Source organism: Lagopus leucura, unplaced genomic scaffold (assembly GCF_019238085.1).
Source record: "Lagopus leucura isolate 7727_CA_CO unplaced genomic scaffold, USGS_WTPT01 Super-Scaffold_100029, whole genome shotgun sequence".
In the NCBI taxonomy this organism is placed as follows: domain Eukaryota; kingdom Metazoa; phylum Chordata; class Aves; order Galliformes; family Phasianidae; genus Lagopus; species Lagopus leucura.
In genome coordinates, this window is record NW_024962280.1 from 7397306 (window position 1) to 7421372 (window position 24067).

At 41.1% G+C, this 24067-nt stretch overlaps 1 protein-coding gene across 5 annotated transcripts in view; it reads left to right on the forward strand.

The window, feature by feature from the left end:
- Nucleotides 1-3326: 3326 nt before the first annotated feature.
- Nucleotides 3327-24067, forward strand: part of ATP11B (ATPase phospholipid transporting 11B (putative)) — a 58540-nt gene continuing 37799 nt past the window's right edge. For all 5 annotated transcript variants that reach the window (XM_042881340.1, XM_042881341.1, XM_042881339.1 and 2 more), the window contains exons 1-4: nucleotides 3327-3398; nucleotides 16896-17012; nucleotides 17620-17709; nucleotides 20505-20585. In XM_042881340.1, the coding sequence (XP_042737274.1) occupies nucleotides 3372-3398; nucleotides 16896-17012; nucleotides 17620-17709; nucleotides 20505-20585 (315 nt within the window). In that variant the 5' untranslated portion in view covers nucleotides 3327-3371. The remainder of the gene's footprint in view (nucleotides 3399-16895; nucleotides 17013-17619; nucleotides 17710-20504; nucleotides 20586-24067) is intronic.

The following is a 24067-nucleotide window of genomic DNA, read 5'->3' on the forward strand; positions in this document are numbered from 1 at the left end:
AAAAAGTATGCAAAATAAAAGAGAAAAAAAAAAAAAGTATGTTGTATGAACAACTCAGCAGAGTTTTATTCTTCAAAAATAGAAAGCTGAGGTTATATGTTAGGATCCAGTTAGTAATGGAGTGTACAGGTAGCAAAAAGAAATAGAATAATGTGATGTTTAGATCTAGTAACAGTCCTGGAAACATCCCCTTTTAGCATGTGCATCCCATAATTCAATCTGATCTTATCTCTTGTAGGGAACAAAAAAGGAATAACAAATTACACAAGGTTTTCCTTGAAAAAGCTCAGTTCATTTTCTGAGGCTCTTTTCCCTGAAGACTGGTTGCTCTAGGCTAGAAGACATGTGTGTTTAGATGAAGGGCCTTGTGACTGAAAATAAGCCCCTGCTTATCTCTATATAATTGGTGCTTCAGCCAGTAATTGAATGCCTGTGGAATAGAGATGCCTTGAAGAAACTCCATGTCTCTCAGGCAGCTCTTTTTCACTATGGATTAGAAACAAAATGGGTATTTTTATAGTTAGTGTATATTGTTAATTAGCAGCATAGTTACCAAAGTAAATGACATGTAGACTAAATTACTTATTTAAAGAAATGACAAAATAATTAAAAACAAGTAACGACTGATAGGAATTCCCCAGGGAAACAGTGAACTGTAAAGAGCTGATACTTGCTTTTTGCTACGCTGACATCCCTGCTCCTAATCTTTATTTTTTTTTCAGCCCCTGGCTTCAGCACTGTGCATCACTGCATGACTCGGGGCCATTCAGCATGCCAGCACCTCACTCACTGAAGAACAGCCCCCAAATACCTCTCAGAAATAGTAAAAATACACAAGAGCCTTGTACAAAAGCATGCCAAGGGAAAAAGATCCATAGCTGCATGTTCAGGCAATGATTCTGTAGTTACCAATATTTAATTTTAAAAACCTAAATGTAGTACCACCGATTACATAAGAATTACTCATGCACATATAATTAAAAGCTTGCAGGACCTAATATTTGTGTGCGGTTTTATATTTGCATACATATTTTGTATCAGGCAACACTTGTGTCCTCATCTTGCTAAACAAACATCTGAAATCACTGCTCTTATAGATACTTAACGGGAAAGCTCGGAGTCTGATCAAGGAAGCTTAGGAAATGGACTTAGCCTAATTTTCAAATCAGAAGGTTAAGTTTTTCTTTTGCAGTTGCTTTTTCTGTGTATAATCCAGCTGTGTTAATTCAAGTGAGATGTCAGGACAATATGTTAAATTGGGAACCGTTATTCTCAGGACAGTTTGAAAAGCACTGGTGCATTATTGGTGAGTCAGTATCTATCCTAGCTGCTCTGCTTCAGGTTTTTTCCTCCTCAAAATGATTTTGTTCTCAAGAGTGACAGAAAAATTCATAAACATCCAGCATCATCTTTGGAGCAATTTAAAAGGTGCAGAGTTTTACTAGCAAGAACTCCATGCAAGAATGCTATTCTAATATAATTTTGATGTGTATTGGAAAAGTAATGGGGTCAGAGCCTTCTGTGGCACACAGAAAAATAGCTACATTCTATCCATACAGTTTCATATTCTCAAATATGTATTTTTGAAGGGAATATATAAACCACAAAGATCAAATCTTTTGTAAATTGCTTTTGGGATTTGTCCAGTGCAACACTACCACAGCAGCAATGTGGGGCAGGCAACGCCAAGGAGCTTTATGTAACAAATGCAAGCAGTGGAAATCCAGCCTTGCAGAAGGTGCACCTCACATTTGAAATTGGCAACAAATATACTTCAGAGAAATGGCGTGTGATTTTTGGTGTTTGCTGGCCGGGATGCTGCTTACATCTTATTGGGAAGGAGGAGCAGAACGAGCATATCAGCCAGGCTTTGGCTCGAGGCTGCTCTCCAGGCAGCGTGCCACAGCTATGAAATCACTCTGTTATTTTAGACTCACATTAGATGAATAGGGTAATGCAAGCTGTTTGAAACTCGGTTTTGATGTATTTAAATGTTTTGAAATAATGGCTAGCATTTAATATGGAGTTTTGCTAACATTAGCTTTCAGAGTCGCCCAATGAAAACAGCCTTATTTCCTACTGTTTTAAAGGTATTTGTCTAATTAAACACAGATGCTTAAACCATCCGCCTTCACCACAAGAATCCATTGTTCAGACGTTCTGTCATCCATCTTAACGGCTGAAATATGTCCTAAATTTCTAACTGATTGCTAAGTCCTACATAAGCAGATACGGCTGTGATTTCTTGCTGCCTGCCACAAGTGCCAGGAAGCAAAGGCGGGTAGCAGGAGTGGCACTCCGCTCCTCACACTGTGCGAGATGTCTTTTTGAGTCAGTGTCAGATTTGTCTCCGACTTAGTGGCAACAGTTTGGTCACAAATACCTGCATATCTTCTGCTTACAGTGATCGCTGTTAATTCCTAATACGGCGGCCTAGGAGCTGCAGGCTTGCACTGGTGTGTATGGTGATGTTCAAAGCCGAGTTAAGTTCTTTGAGAGTGGTGAGGTGCTGGAACAGGCTGCCCAGAGAGGCTGTGGATGCCCCGTCCCTAGAGGTTTTCAAGGCCAGGTTGGAGCCAGGTTGGATGGGGCCCTGGGCAGCCTGGTCTGGTATTAAATGGCGAGGTTGGTGGCCCTGCATGTGGCAGGGGGTTTGGAAATTCATGATCTTTGAGGTTCCTTCCAACCTGGGCCATTCTGTGATTCTGTGATGGTAAGCACAGTTCTGTTCTTGTGAGTGGTTGCTGTTCCTAGTGCAAAATGGAAACCATGGAAGAGCTCACACGTTTTGAGAGCCAATTTTAACCGAGGAGCAGTTCAGCATAATGCTGCCAGGAGCAGAAAGAGAGACAAGTGCCAGACCCTCCTGGCACAGGTGTGTATCAGCACACAGCGTGCTCAACTTTTATGTTTAAATCAGCCGTCGTTTGGCAGAGATGACATAAACACACCAACCCTTTTCAAATTCTTTACTGCTGCAGCACGTGCCATTTTTTACAAGAAAACGTAGAGGAGAAAAAAAGAAAAGCAAGCTTCGCGCTTTACTACTGACAGAACTGTCGGCTCCCCCAACCCTGCCAACCGCCAGCCGCCTCTTCCTCCCGCACCTCAGCGCCGCCCCGCTCTCCGGCCGCACACGTCACTTCCCGGGGGCGGCCGCAGCGCCGCGAGCCGCGGGTGTCGGGGCGGCGCTGTGATGGCGGCCGCGGGGCGCCGGGGGGGCTGCGCCGCTCCCGCCTCGGCCTCGGGCCCCCGTGCCGTGGGGGGCAGCCGCGGCGGGCGGTCGGCCTGAGGCGGCAGCGGCGACGGCGGAGGGCGCGGCGCTGCCCAGGGAGCCCCGCCGCGGGGGGTCGCGACCCGCGGCGCCGGGGATGTTGCGGTGGGTCCGGCAGCAGCTGGTAGGTGCCTCGTCGCGTGCAGCTAACGGCCGGCTCCGTGCACGGCCCAGGGCTTCCACGCGGGGCCGTCCCGGGAGGCGCGGGGCCGGGCTGGGGGGCTGTAGGGCTGCGGGGGGAGGGGGGAGGAGCGCTTCTCCCGTCGGGGAGATCCGGGACCCGGCACTCCGGATTTTTAATCGTTACTTAATTTTTTATTTATCTAACACGTATCCAGGGCTTGGAGCAGTTTTGCTCTGGTATTTTGTGATTTATTCTTTTCTTTAAACCCCGTTGAGAGCGTGAAAAGCGCATTTCCTTGCCCGTGGCCTCCTTGAGCTCCCCATACTTCAGGGAGGACGGCAGGCCTCTCGCCGTGGGCTGACACACCTGGGTTTGCAGGCCTCGCCGCCTACTTCGGAGGCTTTGCACCTGCTGTACGTGTGCGGCACTGCCCTGTGCCTGAGAGCTGCGCTGTGCTTAGGGCTTTGAAAGCGAAACCTAAGGTGAATGTCAGTGCTTTTGGGGGAGACTGCTCGGGAAAGGCTGCCGTAAGGTCTCTGCTTTCCAGCCTGCCGCCTGTGTTATTTCTCTTTCATTTTCTGAAGCAGTGAAATCAATCTGCTTCAAACTTTTTCCATTGCTTGCAGTTACCTTGCATCCCAGATGTTGCCCAGGTTTGTAGGAAAGAAGTACATTAGTTTGGCTTTTTTTTGTATTTATGGCTAAAAGGTTTGTCTCGTGAGTGATTTCTTTTATTTGTTTTATCAGTTTTTGCAAAAGGAGAATTCTGTGTTTTTTTTTTTTATTCTCATAAAATTCTCATTCTCTTAATTTTTTTTTTTATTCTCCTACCTCTTTCCTGTGGACCAAAGCAAAGCCACAAGCTTTAATTAAGTACGTTCAGTGAAAGGTTAAAAATCACTTTAGTCCCCTAACAGCTCTGTGTTTTCTGTGATGGCTTCCATGGCAGCTTGACAGCGCTGACTGGTTTGGTTTAACACCGAGATCTATTGACCTGGAAATTAATTACTCTTTTAGAGCTGTGATTGCACTTCTCTGTTCTGTAACAGGCATGTGTGTATTTTTTTCAGAATAAAGTGTGCTTGGTATAACAGCTATCACTTTTTTTTTCCTGTGAAGGTGGCTTGAGGTTGCTGAACGTGGTTTTTAAGTTGGCTGCTATAGAGCTGTAATTAGAAGACACTGCATCAGTGCTAGGAATCCATATATCAACCATGCCTGCCTTTCTTTCTGTCTGTACGCTGGCCAGCTTTCCAGAAACATGTCTGGCCTTAAGAGAAAGTAAAAAATTTATTGCAAGAGGATGAGCAGTACTCTTGGCAGTAAGAGGGTTTTCTTCTAAAGTAAAATGTTGGTGGGAAAATAAATGCTTGAAACTTGCTGGCTTTCACAGGAGAGTATTAGGATTGTAGAAGAAAGGGATAATAAAATGCTTCAACAGGGAAGAAATGACTGGAAACATACAGGTTTTGGTGTTTTTCTTTCTGTAAACCTCAGTGCTTGACGTTAATTTTTGTTTCACAGCTCATTAAGTTGAAACAGCCTAAGATAGGTATCACACTGTATATTTCTTCAGAGGGACACTCAGACAGCTTATCCCTGTGTATGATCATTCATTTAGCATACATCCCACACACTTCTTCATATGGCTGTGATGTTTAGTTTGTATTAAGAAAGAATGTCAGAAAGCTGAGAACCTGGGGAAGGATGTTGAAAAGATAATTGGTGCAAGTGGGAAGAGCGGGGTGACAGAACCAGGGTTGTTTGTAGATGGCTCTGCCATCTAAGGAATACTCAGACTATTTGAATTAAAAAAAAGGCAAAGTCTGTCTGAGATATTTCTGATGAAGGGAAAAGAATGTGGGATTGGATTCCTTCAGAGCATGCATTTTTACCTGCGTTCGATGTGGCAAGAGCTTCTGAGAAAACTATTCTTGTCCGTATATGAGGATTGGAACCAAGCACATATGTGGGAGTCATCACAGTTGGTTGTTGTAGTAATACAAAAGAAAAACGTTGGTGTGAGGAAGTACTGGACTGAGGAAAAAGAGAAGGGACTGGTACTTTGCTGAAGATAGTTGTTAAGTACTCTGTATGAAACCAGTGAATATTTTGCAACTTCTTGTTCAAGAGAACTGTATTTTGTATACTCATTAATGAGATGGTCCTGAATAGATATGTGCACAAAAACCTGTGATCTCATGTGAGTTGTGAAAGGGGGCAGGGAAAATGAAACAGGTGTTCTTAGAAGCAAGTCACAGGGGAACCTAGTATGCAATTCAGATGGTTTCAGCTGTGTTCTTGAAGTGGTAACTTTGTTCTGTGGACATATGGAAATGACTTCCAGTATGAAAAAAACCCAAAATGGATGACAATAAAACTACTGTTCGGTCTTCATTGCCTATGTAGGAATTTGTTAGAAATTGTCAGGAGTTTTTGGTAACTTAGCTGTTAGTTGGCTTTGTTTCAACAGCAGCAGCTAATAACCCCCCATCTGTCCCAGTCTGATGCTGTCTAATAGTGAATGTACTGCTCGATAAGTCAGTAGCAACGTGCAGCATTCTAGTCAATATTATAATACCATATTGCAACAGGTTTTAGTTATTAAAAAATGTAAACCTAACGGAGTATAATTACTTGTGTTAAAAAATGACTAAAATGCCCTGATGCGTGTGAAAGAGGAGTGCTGAGCAGAAGGATGCCCGAGTTGGGGCTGTGTTACCTCGAGGTTGCAGGCGGTCAGTGGGCATGTGGATTTGCTGCGGATTGCATAACAGCACGGGCACAGCCGGCTCTGCTTGAGAAAAGCAGCTGAGTAAACAAAAGTTGATTGGAAGTCTTGTTAATATTGAGGAATGGTACACCTGATTTACATTTCCAAATGTGATACGTTGAACTACGCTGCTGTTCTGTATACGGCTTATGGTAGCTCTCTGGGTGAGGTTTGTGCAGTACTGGTGTAAAGCATAAGCACAAAGCAGTGTTTGTAATGCTCAGTAACTTCCAGTGCCACTTGGTTTGATGCATTTGTGACTGGGTCTGGGCTGTGTTTATGTCCTGATGATGTGTATGCAGCGTAGGAGCTATTGCAGCAGTATCAACAAAGTAATGGTGATTGAGTTGTCCAGCGGGGAGGTCTCCAAAGCTGTGGTAGAACAGCTGAATGCAGGAACCCAGCTGTGGAATTTTGCAATTAGTCCTGCTGAGCAAGCACAGGGCCACGGATTGCTCTCTGAGCTGTTGTTTTGTGGGGTCTGAGCCCACTGATCTGTTAAGCAGCAGTGAGGTGCTGTGTGAGCAACAGGGGAGAGACATGAGCTACCTGCACAGCCTTCTTCTGTGAAGGACAGCCCAAGAGAAGCAGAGTTGGGCTGTACTTGGCAGACTGTTTTCTTCCTACAACAGGATCACAAGGAATGCTTTTGCTTGTTTTGTGTTTGGTTGTGGTTTTTGTTTTCCTCCCAAGGACAGTATCAGAAGGAGGTTTGGTCATCTTTTGCATGAGCTCAAATGAAAACTTTTGCTCTTAATGGAAATATCCTTGCATAGAGTAGCACTGCAGGCCTGTATGTCAGGATTTTTTCCCTATTTCCCTCCAGGTATTGTGATCTGTTGAGATGTCCTGAGAGGAGCAGATGGCATTCTGTAATAGCTCGCTGCATTCTGAATAAGGACAGCACTCCTTGTTTACATCAATGTGTGTGCTTTTCTAACTTAATCATTTCAAATAATCGACCCTGTGCAGGTCCTTGGGTGTGGGGTGTGTGTTGTTGTGTATTTGCTTGGGGGTCTGTTTTTGTTTAGGAGTTGCCGGGTTTTTGCATACTGAAAATACTGTGAACTATTCCAATGACTGAGAATCCCAGCTTCTGGAATCACTTTGATTTCTGGATGTGATTTTTTTTTTTTTTCCCCCTCTTTTCTTACCTGCTAGTGTCTGTGCACTCTTTTGATAAGAAATGAATGGCTGTTAGTCATTGTATACTTAAAAAGGAAATGTGTATTTGCTCAACAAGAGTTCCCCTGGTTCAGACTGCCCAGCTAAAGCCTTCTGTGCTGTCACCGATGGATCACAGTGAGAAGAGTGTTGGAACAGCCCAGGGGCTGCTTCAGTTTGAGAATCAGAATCATTAATGTTGCAAAAGACCAAACTAGGGGGAGGACTGTGAGGTTGTGATCCGCTTGCTCTTAATGCAGGAGAATGTATGGCCATGGGTTTTAGGCTGTGACCTGTTAGACTAGTCCTACCAGGTTAAAAGGCCCAAATTGCGTTTGGGTCTTTTAACCTTATTTTCTTTCAATATTCTGCAACTGCTGAGTGCTGATGCATTTGTAGCACAGTGTGTTCCAAAGCATGTGGAGCCTGGCCCTGCCTGCTGCCAGCTGGCTGTGCTGGGGGAGGCATCCGCTGTGTCCTGTGTAGAAGTTTTACATCTTATCTCATTTAAAAACAACAACAACGACAAAAAAAAAACCTACCTGATAAAACCAATCTTATCTTAACACTGTTTTTTTTTTTAATTGTTTTTAAAAAATAGGAAAATAGGAAAATTTGAGTGATTGGATGTGCTGTGCTGCTGTGAGACTGGAGATTTAACCTGTATCTGATCCTGTTGGGTTTTTTTGGTTGCTTTTTTCCCTAGCCACGAGCCTTTTTAGCAGCAGATTTTTATTATGTTGGATTTCCAGTTGTCACACACAGCAGCACGACAGTTTCAAGGACTGTTCTCTCTCTACTGTGGAGGTCCTGCTCCATTAGTAGCTGCCTTAATGTCTAGTTATGGTTTTGGGGGTTATCTAAACTCTCCTCAGAAGATAAGCATACAATCTGAGACAAGTCAATCTGTGCTGAATGAAATCATTTACCATCTGTGTTATTCAATTGCTATTTGATTTTCCTAGTTTTGGATGAATTGACAGCTGTTGTTTTTTCTTACTGTGATGTCCTCTGTTGTCATGACTGCATTTGCCACTGCCTCTCTCAGCACAAGACATCTACAACATATCTTCTAAAAAAATCCTTTCACTTCTAGCACCGCGTCTCTTTTAAGCCAGCAGGTTAAAGCTGTAGAAAGATAGATCTGACAAAACAGCTCTGTTAAAGCAGAGTGATCTGTTCAGCAAAACACAGGTGACGTTTGCTGCTAGACTTTTTTTTAGTATAGAAACCCCTTTTCAACTGTGTACTGTTTGAAGAAAAAGAAATAACAACAGGACTAAAATGAAACTGCTTAGCGATAGCACATGGTGGTGGAAAAGACAGGCAGTAGGACCAACAGCCATGCCATCGTTTAGAAGACCTTGCCATTCCTTGGCTTCCCACGTCCTGTGCCTTAAGAAGACTTTTTTCTTCTTGTTTGCTCAGAGAGTAAAAGTGGGAGAGGGGAAACAATGATGCAAGCACAAGGAAGCTGTTTGTTTCCATCCTGAAATGCTCTACAAGGAAAAGCTTTACATGTCATAGACCAAAAAGTGTATTTTGCTATGCGTTGTTGCATTTACTTACTCCTTTATTCCCATGCATCTCCCTGTGCTAGTTCTGTGTTGGTTGTGCTGACCTCTGCAGATATTTAAATATCTGGAAAAAGAATTATGACAAAACAGAGAGGGAGCTTATGATTTAGTGAGCTTTAGGGATGAAGATGTATGTAGACATGTCTGAAAGCAGCACATTAAATTAATGCTTAGGTCCTACATCATGTTTGAAAAGGAATTAAAACCCAGAGTGCTATTTGATAAAAGGAGCAGCCTCAAATCTGTGATGTTTATGGAGCAGACTTCATCAAACCTGTTAGGAGGAGGAGCCAGGCAGCTCTAGCTGTGAACTGAGTTCTCTTTCCCTGAAATTTGCTAAGCAACAACTGTCAGAGCGATTGCCAGTGCAACTTTGACACACATTCTGAAAAAGCCATGAGGTTTATTGTCCAGGGCCTGAGGTGTTTTTGGAAGAATTTTCAAGTTTTTTTCATCTTGAAGGGAAATATGAATTGAACTTGCAGTGCAGGAGCTGATAGGCACCAGTAACTGTTGCCTATTGGAAGTCATCTGAGTACTGAACACAAGGCTGGTCAGTATTCACGTGGAATAACAGCTGTATGGGTAGCACAGGGCAGGAACCTGCTTGTATGAAAAAGGTTCATTAATGGCTCTTCAAAACGGTGGGCAAACAGCATTTCATTCTGCATTAACAGTACTTGTAGTTTCCAAGCAAGTGAAGAGATGCGTGATTCTTTTGTGTTTGTCCAGTCATAGAACTGACAAATGTAGTTTCTGTGTATGGTGAAATGGCTAGCTGCAAGTTTGACACTGCTTTGTAATTTTTAGTGAAAAACAAAGTTGATGATATGACACAGACTTGAATGCCTTATTTCATAGCAGATTTTTTTTTCTTTGCCTTTAGCATTAAGTGAATAATCCAGTAACCATGAATAAAGTATGATTAGATATTTATTTATTTATTTAGACGCTGTGATGATTATTCAAGGCATGTGAAGGAATTCTGTGTTGAATGTTTCATGTACTGTACTGGGTCTGTACCTCTTGGAGTGATTTGGTTGGCTTGGCTGCTGCTATTTCTGTGTGGTGGAGCACTGCAGAATTGTAGCACTTCACATGTTCAAAGTGCTTCATGTATTTTCAGCAAAAATAAGCTTAATATACTTTGTAAGCAAAAGAACAAAGAGTTTGGACTACAGATACTGTTAAGCTTCAACTTCTGTAGACCTCTTTGACCATCATAATTCAGTCAAAGTAGTTAGGAGACCACCAGCCGTTTCCATGAGCTTGTGACTTTCTGCTTAAAATCTGAATAGTCACTAAATTCCTTCTAGACTTAAATGCACTTCTGAGAAGTCTTATTTTTTGTCATCTCTGAAGCAGATTGCTTTGCCATGCGTGTGTTTGATTCTTGCCAGAAGTCTCTGCTGCCATTTTCCTCTTGTTTAGTGAGTTCCTCATTCATTTCTTATTACTAGCACATTTGCCCCTCTGCAGCAATATGTTTTGTTTTTTAAACTTGCCATTCTATCTGGATATGCAGGGTGTGTGGTTAGAGGTCATTGATAAAGGTAGATGTGTGCCATCCCATGAGTGCATGCTTTTTGGGGAGGCTGTTACTGACAGAGGAGGAATATCTTATAGGCACTAGGTTAATCAAATAGTTTGAATGCGGGAGCATAAGAAATCTAATAATATTGTGGAAAAAATGCAAAATTGGAGTTCTGTTGAAGACAGACATTTGTTTTATCTTATGATGTCTGCAGTGGATTCTGATGCATAAATGCAGCGATTTGGATTGTAGAGGTGTAGGAGGAGGCCTGTTCCTTAGCTGATGTAAAGTTGGATTATTTTAAAATTAAGCAGCGTCCCTTAATTTCTGTTACAATTTTTCACTGCAGCCAGAGTTGAACACGTCGTAGGTCTTTGAAAGAGCTCAGGTAGAAAGGCCAACTTGTGTTCTTAGCTGGCTTTTCCCATTGGGTTGTATTGGTGTTACGTGATCAGCGTGTTTGGCATCAGTCAGCTGGGGAGCTGGCACAGGTGGAGGAGGCTGCTTGGGCTCACTTCTTTCTTGTGCAGGTAAACAAGGAGTGGATGATTGTTTTGTTTTTAAGGAGGGATTTTTCCAAATTCTTTCTGTGGGCATCTGATGGGCATTCTGACAAAATAAATGAAACTAAGAATGGCTTGAGCTGCATGTGACCAGGCCTTTGTTCCAAGCACCAGTATGACCTCTCTAAACACAGTACTATGTATACATGTATTGACTTTGTGAAAGGAACCTTTCTTGCTTTCATGATCTCTTGTTTCTTCCAGTGTTTGCCCAAATAGTGTGTTCTGACAGTAGGTGTTTTGGGAAGTTACAAAACGGTTTGTTACCAGCTGTGCTGAACAACCGCAGCCCTGTGAGCAGGAAGAGGACACTGCCTGAGCAGTGCACAACTTGCAATGCTCTTTTGTGTCTACTGCAGTAGTATTTAAAAGGGCAGGAACAAATTGCACGGCGCTATGTAAACCCCGGGGTACTGCAGCTGATTAACTACTTGTTTAAAATTGTTGTGAAAGGCTGTTTGTTCTTTCATGCTAACCTTTGATATGACAAATTCAGTTTGATAACTGCCCAGCTAGATGACTGAAAGAATTATTGCTTGCTGTTTTGAGTATAATCTTATACAAGCTTCTGAAAATGTGCATGGAGTGTGAATATAGATCATCTTACCTGGCAAAAGGAAAGTTATTCCATGTATATTAAAAAAAAATCCAAAGCAAGAAAGTTAAATTTCCTCAGAACAACTTTAATCAAACCATATATTGGCAGCAGGTAATAGCAGGCTTTGGGGATTTCTGCTGGGAAATGCCTTGGTGTTTCTGTAGCTGTGGTGGGTCAGTCACCTTCCCGGGTAAATAAGTTTCTGGGACAGACTTCAGATACATTTATTAGTGTTGTAAACCAGTATGTGATGTCCAGAGGGTGTTGTGGAGAGCTGCTGCTTTCCTGAGCTGCGCTCAGTGTGATTTCTGGAATGAGGAGGAGTCTCTGCTTGGGCCTTCCTTTTTCCAGTCACTGGATACTGGTTCTGTACCAGGAGTTCTCCTCACAAGTAGGATTTTTTTTTTTAATTTTCCTATAAAAAATTAGAACGATCAAGAAACACAAGGATATTGTTAATACACTATTTGTAGGCAGATCTTAAGCAAAAATTGCTTGTCAGATAACTTGTAGCTATTGATGCATGTGTTACAAAGCTGGAAACAGCAACTGATTTGTTGTGTGCTGGTCTCATGTGTCACTAATCCTAATCCTAGTGGGGAGATCTGCAGATTTCTGCTGTCTCTCCTAACAGTGCTTCAGAGTGCTTGGGGAGGATGTGAGGGGATGCTGTCCTAGGGTAAGCTTTTGTGGTAGTGCTATTAGTGAAGTACATGTTTGCAGTAGATGGAGGAGGGTTTTCCTTTCTTTGTTTCTTCATGTTTGCAGGTGATGGGATGGCCATCTCTTCCTTTGCACAGTTCTTTTTTTCGTGGTGCTTCTTCTCTTTTTTTTGATTGATTTGAGATGAAAAAGTATTTGCTTACTTTGCTTGTTTCCTCAGTTACCCAATTCCTTGTTCATGCTCCCACTGCTTGGGCAGCAGCAATGCAGAACTTCTCCCGTGCTGCGTGTTTACGTTGTGCTGGCCAAGCAGTTGTGTTGGCCACGTAATTGATGGTTTTAGGGATCTGATCCATTACAAAAAAGCACCAACACGCAACTGGGAGCATGGAGGCTTTTCAGCCAAGTCAGTTTCCCACTCTGCTTTACTGTAGGGCTGTGCAGGCAGTGCCCAGCACGGCGGTGTGCTGGAGGCATCAAAGCGGGAAGCGGAGGAGAGGTGGCTGTTGGAATCAGTTTCTTCCATCCAAGAAATAGCACAGAATCACAGTCAGAAGTTTCCCCTCAGTTCCCAAGCATGTTTTCTGTGCTGGTTAAGAGGGCTGAATTTATTACATGGAGGATGTCTTTATCTAACTCAGAACACCGAGGAAATCACTACTGAAGTGTTCAGTAAAAATGCCTTTGCATTTGGTTAGAGTCAGTACCAATTTATATTCTAAAAGCAAACCAAACAGGAATCACCTTATATTTTTTTTTTTTTCTCTTTTCCAAAAAATTAGTCTGGCTTTCTGCTTTGTAAATCAGCTTGACTCGGACATTGCTGTCTTGTATACAAGTCGTGTTTGTTTCAGCTGTTTTCAAAAAACAAATATGTCAAGTTTATCTGGGTGCAGATTTTCTATTAGGCTGTCGTGTAGTGAAGATGAAATAGGAGAGCTGTATTCCAGTGGTAGATGAGGTCTGGTTTGTGCTTTTTTTTTTTTTTTTTAAAAAAAAAAAAACAAAACGGAGTGGCTCAGCTCCAGCCAATAAATCTATATTTAATTTGCAGCATGAAAGGATGAAAACAAGTCAATCTTATGGTTAAAATTGATGTTTATTTACAATGGATTCATGTAATACGCCTGATTAAGAAGTCTTTAACATCAGGTTTTGCAATAAACTCTGCTTTATTTGTTATGAAGTCAATGGGCTGTGACTTAGGTAGAAATCACCTCACTAGGCAGCAGTAGGAAAAGAAACTTCTATTGAGAAGTATCGGTGACAGCTATGATTTTTTTTTTTTCTCAAGAGCCAAAACTTGATGTAGGGATTCCCTACTCACGCTACTTAGCTGCAGAAACTCTTTGAGAATGGCACATTGCTCTAATTCTGCAGCTCAGTTCCATAATGACTATAGAAATAGAGGAAGAAGCTGCTTCCAAGCAAAATTAGGAAGCAGCGTGCTTCCTGCAGCTCTGCTGGTTTGTGTGCAGCTACTGCCCTGTTCCCTCTGGGCAGAGGTTTGGACTACAGGCTGCTGCAGCAGGAGCAGCATCTGTGACAATGGTCACAGTAATAGGAGAATTACAGCAGTTTCTCCTCCTGAACAATTAAATTCTGCACAGAAGTTGAACTTTCTTGGAAGGGAAGCGTAATTAAAATTTCTCTGGAGAAGAATTCTCATTAGGTAATTATATGATGACAGAGTTGCCGGGCAATTTTGAAGCATCTCTCATGGTTACAGAAATAAAGATTAGGAGTTGTGGGTTCCTGTCCCAGCTCTGCTGCTCACTCCCTGCTGTGGCTGTGGTCAGCTCACTGGGGCTGTCAGGGGTGCATCCTCTGCCAGCCAGAGCTGCGCAGCTCCAGAGGTTTGTGTCTTCAGCCTGCCTGCCTCCTGCACTGTCGCCATGGGTCTGCTGTGTGAGCAGCGTTGGCACTTTGCTGTGGTAGATCTGAACAAAACAGTTGCAGTTTTAAGCTGTTTTGGTCACACAGCTGCAGCTGTAACCTTTTGTGGCTTGAGATTCTGATTTAGAAAATACATCCCTTACTTGTAACCTGTTCGGTCTGGTTGAGCAGAGCTGTTCCCTGCTAAAAATGCTAAGAGTGCTCCTTCAGCCAGGGCTCAGGTAGTGACCTAAAAGGAAAATAAAAGTACTGCAGTAAAAAATATCTGTGATTTTGGAGTGACTGACATTTTTCATTGAGTAAGAAGCGCAGAGATGGCCATTTACCACCACTGCAAGGCTACTCATTGCTTTCTTTGCTTTTTCACTTTTCCCCCTGCTTTACATTTAGTCATTTTGAAATGGAGAAGTTGAAAGTTGATTTTCCAAAGTGAGAGAATCTGGCATTTCGTGAGTGCCAGACATGTTCTGCGATACATCTGTGCGCCTGCTCTTACTAATTTAGCACAGTGTTTCTCTTATTTGTGGAACAACTATATTGTGGCATCTTCTGGAGTGATTTACAAATGGTATGTCACAAATGCCATCTCCAAACTGCTTCTGCTACAGTATTCTTTTTTTTTAATTTTATGTCAGCATTCAACAGATATCTTGCTTTCATGTTGATATGCCTTTTCTTGGAGTTGTGAACAGCTCTTTCCTTGTATTTTTGGCATCCTGTATGTACACTGTTCCAGTCCTTTCCAATTTCTACTTTCTGTTATCATTGCACGGCCTTCCACACCATGGTGTGACTGCCGTGGCTTCTGCTGCTCACCGGAGGAGCTCTGTTCTCCTTCAGGTCTCTCTCAGAACTCTCCTGTTACTACCCTCCTCTTCCTTCTGCACCTCTTTCTTTCTGAAGTGAAATGTTTCTCTATTAGAGATGAGTAATGCAGTAACCTGCAGGTTTGAAAGGATTTTTTAATTATGTCTTCACTTTAAATGACGCTGTCCTAGATGTGAACATACCTCATGTCTTACATTAGAGAACTTTATGGGTGAGTGAAAATTCTTGCTTGCATCTATCATTTCTTTGTGTAGTTCATTTTGCTCGCTGTTTGTCACCCCCACTATTTATTGGTATGGAAGTCTCTTCTGCTGGAGCTCTCTGAAATACCAGTTCTTATTAGAGATCAACCAAGGTCTGAGCGTGGTTTCACAGGTAGAACAATGCAACTGCAAAGGTGAATTCCTCACTGCCAGTACTGGAACTGGTAATGCCCTTTCTGCCTGTTTTATCAGTTGTCCTTTCTCTTGGCGTCAGAGAACAAGGAGGCCGTATACGACACAAATCACGTTTGTCAGTTCAAAGATAAACATCTGACTCCCGTGCTGAGATTCATGACTTCCCACACAGTCGCTGGTGGGAGCAACTTGACAGTTCCAAGTTTAATTGCTGGTTTGCACCACATGGTAGAGCTTTTTAGTTTGTATTTTAGTCATTTTCTTGGACTGTTATCTGAACTTTGTGTCTCTCTTGCTGTCTCTTGCTATCACCTGCTTCTCCAGGTCAGAATACAGGAGCTGGCAAAGGCTCTGTGAGTCATGTAGCCCCAGGAAAGGCTCTAGTAAAGATAGGCGAGAGCGACCTAGTTATAAGCCCTTGTGTTACGGAGACATCACCGCCTTCCCACATGACTTGGTTTGGTTTCTGATTATTCCTTGCCATCCCAAATTTGTTTTTCTGGCACCAAAACTAAGTTTCCATTGCTGCAGCTGAAGCCTGCTTCTATTCTTCCTTACCCTTCAGGTTACTTCTCAGTGGAAGCATTCTTTATGCTGGAAGATGTGCTAGCATTTTCTGAGTTTCCTCTGCCTTAGGCTGTCACCTCAATTTGTTTGCTCTTTGCTGGTTATTGTTCAGCCTTGTGCTATAACTCATGTTTTCTGTTATGCTACTTTATACATCACGTTTCAGTTTAATACCTGCATTCCATGTTTCAGTTTAATACCTGCATTCCCCTCTGCTTGCAGAGGCAGCTGATGAAAATCCTGAGCGTTAGACATGAAGCAAGGCTTTGCTTCCAAGGGGCGTCACTCAGAATTGCTGTTTTGGCTGAAAACTATTGCAAAGTGTTTCTGAGTAAAATTTGTGTTTGCTTTCACTGTTGCTATCAATAATGTGTGAATCAATGGTAGAGTCAATTTTGAGATTAGCCTACCTGTTCTTGGAGATTGAGTTCGCTGGTGAAAAACTCTGGTGTATATGGTTTCATTTTTAAGCTGATGAAAACTTGTACAAAAAACAATTATTACAACATAGTAGTATGACCTATTTGCTTTGTCTTTTCTTTTGATCTAATGAAGTTATCATGGGCATAGCCATGAATTTTTTATTCCATAGTTCACATATTTTCATCTCCATTTCTGCTTCTTTTTTCCTTGAATTTTCATGAGACTTTCTTGAGCCTTACAATTGATTTTTCTTTCATTTTCCAGAATGAGTACACAACTGCAAAAATTGGATTTTTTTTTAGTTCAGCTTCTGTAAATTCTCTTGACACAGCAGACTTTAATTTCCAGGTTTATTTTATTTCTGATTCAAAAGCCTGCATTCTAAATCTGTTCCTTCATAGCTAAGTATCATTTTTGAGCACAATGTTAGCAGATGTATATATTTTTTTAAACAACAGGTAATAAAAGTAGTCTTTCCTGACCATCTTTTTTTTCTCTCATTTTGTGTCCTAGGGTTTTGACCCACCGCATCAAAGCGATACACGAACTATTTATATAGCAAATCGTTTTCCCCAGCATGGCCATTATGTTCCTCAGAAGTTTGCAGACAACAGAATCATATCATCCAAGGTAAGGGGAAATACTTGGTACAGCCCATCACTCTCTCCCCAGAGCCTATGTCTAGAATGATGTTGTTCAGGGCTTCTAAAGTGGCTTTTAAACTAGTTTAGCCCTTGTCTGGATTTAGTAGGAAGGGTGAAGGGTTTTTTTGGTGAAGATTTGTAAAATTGCCGTATCATAAGCAAGGAATTGTTGCAGGTTCCCTCCCAGTGTGACCTTGGATAGGAATCAACAGAACTGATAGGATGGGGATGGTGTTTTGTCATTGAAGTGTAGGAGAGAAAGGGTATAGCTGCAAGAATAAATCTGTTCTCTGGTGGCCCGGCTGCAAGAAACTAGATTAGTCTGGTTTCTCCTATCCAAATTGGCACGAGAACAGTTAAAATGTCTGTAAATGCAACACAGTTGCTACTCCTGCTTTCCTTCTAGGTGCCCTTCATGGGCCCATGAGACTGGATACAGCTGTTCTTTTTGGGAGTAGGGCACTGCCAAGATGCAGTTTGGGGAGGGCAGATGGAAAATGGGAATTAAGGGAGTTTGATGGCAGAGAAAATGAATTCTTCTGTTCAGCATGTTGTAACTGTTCTTTTTTTTTTTTTTTTTTTTTTTCCTTCAGTATACAGTGTGGAATTTTGTTCCAAAAAACTTATTTGAACAGTTCAGAAGAATAGCCAACTTTTATTTTCTGATAATATTTTTGGTTCAGGTAAGTGAATAATACTCAGTTTAGCCATAGAAATTAAGGTGGTAATTGCCATTTGTGTTGTGGATTCTGCTGCTCACTTTCCATTCTAAGAATTTATTTAACTTCTCAATTTCCTGTAAAAACAACACATTTCCAGCTTTGCTGGTAAAATTTGAAGTTTGCTTTCATCAGATTGGACAGTGTTGCACATTCTTGTTCTGTATGGGACCTTACTTGTGTAAATCAACACAAGGTTGTCATGCAGTTCTAAATTCCTCAAATTCACATAAAAGGAGCACACAGAATTTACAGCTAGGGTTGACAGTTTGTCAGATTTGAAGGTATCAGGGCTGCCGGTAAAGTAAGGGTCAAAAATACCACTGTGGCTTTTGTAGCCAGATATATTTCTTTTAATTAATAACATCAGCGAGTATATTGAAGGGATAAGACTGTAAATTTACTGTGATATTTGTACCTCCAGCTCTGTAATTGTACTGAAATTCTCTAGAGCTATTGCAGACTTAGATGAAGGATAAGTGAGATAGAGATGGTAGGGAGAGAAAATACCACTTGAAAGACTTGGTTCGTATCTAAGACAGAGACAGGATTTTGGGTTACGTAAACTGTTCTTTCATTTGTGAAGTAAAATAGTTGGCATATATACAACCCTCTGTGGTGATTGACCAGTACTTACATTATGCACATGAAAAAGGTGGTGCCTCATGACAAAAACCAGAGTACTGAAGTGCTGGATAGATTCGGCTGTGACTCTGTCATGTGTAAGTAGCACAGCCAGTTGTGCATCTGTTAATCCATTGCCTCTTGTGTCCCATGATCTTTTTCTCACACATTTAAAAAGAGTAAACTTTCTAATAGACTGAAAATTCTTGTTAGGGATTGCTAGGATCCCTAAAGAAAGTCATATTGTTGTGGCTTCGTTTAACAGGATGTGCTTCCTGTTCTGTTGTCGTAGTTAAGATGTTGACTTTGTCCTTCCTGTTGTGGTGTCCCATACTGTTTAGTGGATCATAGCACAAGGAAGATGGGAACATGCCAGAGATGGAACGTAAATGCTACTTACAGTTACCACAAAGTGTTGCATTTTTCAAGCTTTTGTTTCTTCCTAGTACAAATTTACTTACATAATTCAATTTCAGTCACTTTTTTTCAAACTATTAGTTTAGACTGAAGTAATATCTAAACGCAATGCCCATGAACCAATGTGAACCTTAAGGCAGAACTGCTATTCAGTGTTACGTTATTCTTCTCTTAATTTATGACTTGAATGAATACCCTAATTTGTATGTCTTGTGTATATGTCTTTGTTCTTGGAAACACAATAGGAATAAAGCTGCAGTCATTTTTGTTCTTCATTGCTGTTTTTCTACTGAACAGAATTTTGTTTTTATTCAAATCTCATCTAGAATTTCATTAATGCATAATACTTTTCTTTTTACAAGGCAAAGATGCCTTTAACATTTGATCACCATGGTATCTTCTCTGTTGTGTGAATCTCATGTGACCACAATGCAGTGCCTGTCAATGCCACTTTATTCCACCGGGGATGACAGGGCTGGGCGAGTTCTTATTTTGTGTTTATATGTGTAGTGCAATCCGATCCACGCTGTCCACCTCACATATGCATGCCAGAAACATAGTGGCAGACTGCATTTTGGTTGCGTGGTGCTCTGACCAGCTGTGAATGGATATGTGTCCACCTCTGTAGCAGGCACTGGTCTGTGGCATTCTGGTGAAGTAAGAAGAGGAGCAATATGCCATGGTGATTCCGCTGGTAGAAAACTTGCCCCCCTTTAACATGTGAGCCCATCTTGAGAAAGAGGAAGAGATTGCACATGGCAGAAATGTCATAGTTAGGCTTATCTGGCTATAACTAGAGGCTTCTGGCAGGGGCTGTCTGGGACAGGGTGCTGCTGGGCTGAAATTGTAATGCTGCAGTTGAAGAACACGCGATACTGCGAGCTAGGTCTGATTTTGTTGTTACTTTCTAAGTTGTCTGCATCTCAGTGAAATAAATAAATAGTGCACGTGTTGTAATGTCATAATCTGTGTTCTCTGTGGCTCTTGGCTCTTAATAGAGTAAACTTCACGTGTGATTTTCTTTTTCTTCTTTAATGGTTCCCAAAGCAATGCCATAAGTCTCAGGTAAAGTGAATCAAATCAATATCTGTGGTTTTGAATAGCCCTCTTGTGTATATTTTCTTTGCAGCACTTGACAGTGATGTTTTTTCCTGCGGCAGAGAAGAGCCACCAGCATACCACTTCCCCCCACACACACATTTTAGTGTATACGCTGCACTGTGGCATGAAAACAGCGATAGCACAAATTGTGAAATGCGCATGTTGGAGGAACCAAAAAGGGGCTGTCTAGGAAAAGGGCTTTTTTAATATCTGGACTGCTGGCAACTGCTGTTTTTAACTTCATTTTCACTTCTGAAGTGTTTGTTGTTATGTTCTGTACTGCTTAAAGCAGTTGATTGTATAGAATAGAGAAACTGCATAGCAAAATGTAGATTTGACTTCATAAGGTGAAAATACATATTTTAGCAATGAGTCATAAGATTGGCACGTGCTTACAGGTGTGATTAAGTCTGTTCTGTGGCCTAGCACCTTTGTACCATTATTGACATCTGTTCAGATGTCAGGAACTGTCTTTTGTTCAAGACAAAAGGATATCCAGTAGAATTCCTATAGAACTTGGAAAAACAACTGTCATGGGTTTGTTTATTTTTTAAATTTGTTTCAGTACAATTGTAAAATCAAACTGGGGCTAATTTTTACATTTTCTTCTCTTTTAGCTCATGATAGATACCCCAACCAGTCCTATTACGAGTGGATTGCCATTGTTCTTTGTCATAACTGTGACAGCCATAAAGCAGGTAAAGGGGAAAAAATCCTGTAGCATGGATCTTGTGGCTTTAAGGTGAAGTTAATTAACAAAGTCTGACCAAGATAATGTTTAGAAACAACAATTAAAAAGTGATGTCTTCAGAAATATTTTGTCTGTTTTATGTTTCTTGTTAGGCACTTCATCATTTTGCTTAGTTGTCAAGCTCTCAATGACTCACCGTAGTACCCTTAAAGTGGATGACTGTCAGACAGCATTTTTGTCTCAGCATTACATGTCACTTGTTGTAAGACCTTTTCTGAAAGCCCCTCGCTTATTCCTTTGGCACACCTCGCTACGTATTAAAATTAATCCTTCTGTGTAACTGTGAGAAGGGAGCTTGGGTAGGTGATGCAACCCGTGTCTGTCAGTAGTTAAAAGGCAAATTTTGCTCCAAGGGCTGTGTTTCATGGCACGAAGTATACATTAACTATAATCCTGTACCAGGTAAAAGATACCATTTGGGAAGCTTCTGCTTTTGGTTTTGTTTTTTTTTTTCAGTTGCATAAAACATTTTAGAATACTTTGCAGCACTTGAAATAAAATCTTATGAGTTGGGTAGGAATCTTTAAGCACTGGACTGGACCCTGGGAAGACCTACAAACCCTCTAAGGCTAATGTAGAAAGGGAATCTTCTGCTTTCTTCTTACCCTTAAGGTGAGAGGAGAAAGAAACAAGCATTGAAATAAAGCGGTGATGTGGCTAGAAACTATAATTGTTTCTGCAGACAGATAGTTTTCAGGAGCTAGCCCCTTCAGAGGATTTGACAGTGCTGTCTTGAGAAGACATTCAATCATAGCAACTGAAAATTAAGCAGGAGAATTATTTGGAGTTAAAGTTGGAATTTCAATTTGCCTGTTGTGACAGCAAGACGCAAAACCACCCTGAAGTAGGGCTAAAATAAAAATAGCTCTGGCTTTCAGTCAGATTGGTGTTTGGGGCAGAGGGGAACTTAATGCTGTAGAAATCTCTGAATTGCCATTCGGTTTGTTGCTGTGCAGTTAATATATGCAGAGCCCTAACCCAACTCAGTTGCTACACTGACACCCAAAAAATGTATTCAAGAGCTGTCATTGTAGAAAATATCACTTAAAGCAGTATAAGATGATGTTGAAAGTTGGTTACAAATATTAGGGTGTGGTTTGTTTTTGTTTTTTTTTTTTGGAAAAAATGTTAAAGTCCAAAGTAGTCCAAGATGATCTCTTGCCTTCTTGTTTCCCGGTGTCCAGTCTTACATTGGGAAATTTAAATATTTTACCATCACCTGAAAAGAACAGAGATTCTGAAATTCATTCTGGAAAATTCAAATCATGTATGAGTTGTTGAGCATTATGAGTTTTTTTCTCACCATTTCAGATTTATTTTCAAGGGCTACTGGAACCACTGAATCTGATCTGATGGACTCTTGTCTTTATTCTACCTGCTGCAAAGTGGGCAAGCAATATTCATAAGCTCTTACCTTGGAAAGACAATTCAGTGTACTCTTTCCAACAGACTGCACTTGAACCAGAGGGAAATACAAATCTTCTTTCGGAATGCAGAGGAAAACACCCAGTATGGTCTCCAAACCAGTTCCCATTTTCTCTCCACCAGAAGTGGAATAGGAAGAAGTTTCTAGCAGAACCTCAGGGTACAAATTACGTGGGATAAATGTTTAACTGTAATTCAGAGGTCTTTCCAAAGATAAAAGGGAAATGAGAGGTGTTATCTGTATTTGTGTTTGAGAAGTTCAGCAGCAGATGGAAAAACTCTAACGTGTTTTCATAAGGCCAGTTAACTTGGTATCCCTATCAAAAAGTTCCTTCAGAACTTCACTGTATTTTAATCTCAGCCAAGGAAATGGAACCTTTTCTTATCAGAAGTGCAATTGCACGTAGGTCAGAAGAAGGACATAAAGACTGCAAAATGCTGCAACTCATGCTGTGTCATTTTGTTGAACTTGTTAGTTTGGAACACTTTCCTCCTGCTGCCTCTGAACATGCTTAGGCAGTCCACAGAAGAATCAAAAATAACAGTCAAGAAAAACAGAACAGATGTTTTATTTTTTTATTTATATCTTGTACAGATAACATTTTCTAAGGAACTTTAGGGAACTTGGTGCATTTCAGTAAGTTCTTAAGTATTTAGCAAATAAGTTTATTGGACACATGGATGTTTACATGGTTGCCATATGAATGACAAGTAACTGCTTTGCAGAATTTGGTTAAATATACAAGTAAACTGAGAATGAAAACCATGCAGTGCAGTTTGCAGGCCTGCTTTAAATTTATTCCTGACTAAAGTACACAGATGCTCTTTTATTAGCAGGAATTAAAAATATAATCAGAGTGATTTTTATCTGTTTTCTGTTCATGCAATTAAGTAACTTTAAGAGTGCTCCCGCATCTTTCTTTTGATAGTATTTTTTCAATGTTTTCAAGTGAGGATAAGGTACTCTTCAAAAATGCTGCAGTGGGTGGGTAAACTTTGGGGGAATTTACACTGGCCGTAGGAAGTTGGCTCTTAAGAATTCCCTGGAGTGAGGTGTCACTGTTGTGTTGCAGACAGTAGGTGTCAGATGGAGAAAGCGCTGAAATCTGTATTTTCTAAAGAAGGTAAATTGCTGTTCTCTGCCAAATGCCCATATTGCTCAGCTGTTCAGATTTATGAGACAAACACCCCAAGGTTACTTGATCTTCCTCGAGTTCTTGTTTTCTTCTGTCAGTCACCTTTTAACAAGGATCTGTAGGTACTGACTCTTGAAGTTTTTCACACTCACTAGAAAAGAGTCTTAGAGAGTTTCAGGACTCTAATTTCCCAGTATCACTGTGTGGCTTCTGTTGTGACATATTAATAATTTTTAAGCGTTTAGCATATAAAATAAGTAAATTTTTTCCCTTTTTTGGTAGTAACCTAGGTAGCTTCGTACTTGCTGCTTTCATTTATGCTAGTGACAGTGTGTTTGCATGAAGGTAAAACTGCAGAACTGTGCTTGAGCATGTGGAACTCATCAAATAATTTCCTTTCAAATGCAAGTCAAGGCTCGGAGTTCTCAGCTGCATCTGTGTTAGTAGCCTTTGTGTTAGGACATTTATACAACTTCTCTAGCATAATAGGAGGAGTTGGGATTATGAATGCTGTTTCAGGGGACCCTCTTTCCCTGTTTGCAACTTTCCACGGAAGTTGTTTTTACTCTTCTTCATGTTATTTTATGCATAGAAGCATTCTGGGAAATGTCTCTACTATTGCAAATCAGTCATGAAAGTCTTGCCAGGAGGTATGAGGTGGTGGAGAATTTTTGATCCTCTGTGGTTTTACCAGAAGCTCATGAATTCTGAGGATCCTTAAGAATCATCATTTGCTTCTTAATGCATAATATTTTATGGCAGCACTGTTTTGTTTCATTCTGTGCATTAATGTAAGTTTATGAATCAGCTGCCAGAAAATGTCTTTTCTGTATTGAGTAAGCTTTTTTTCTAATTCCTAACTGACATC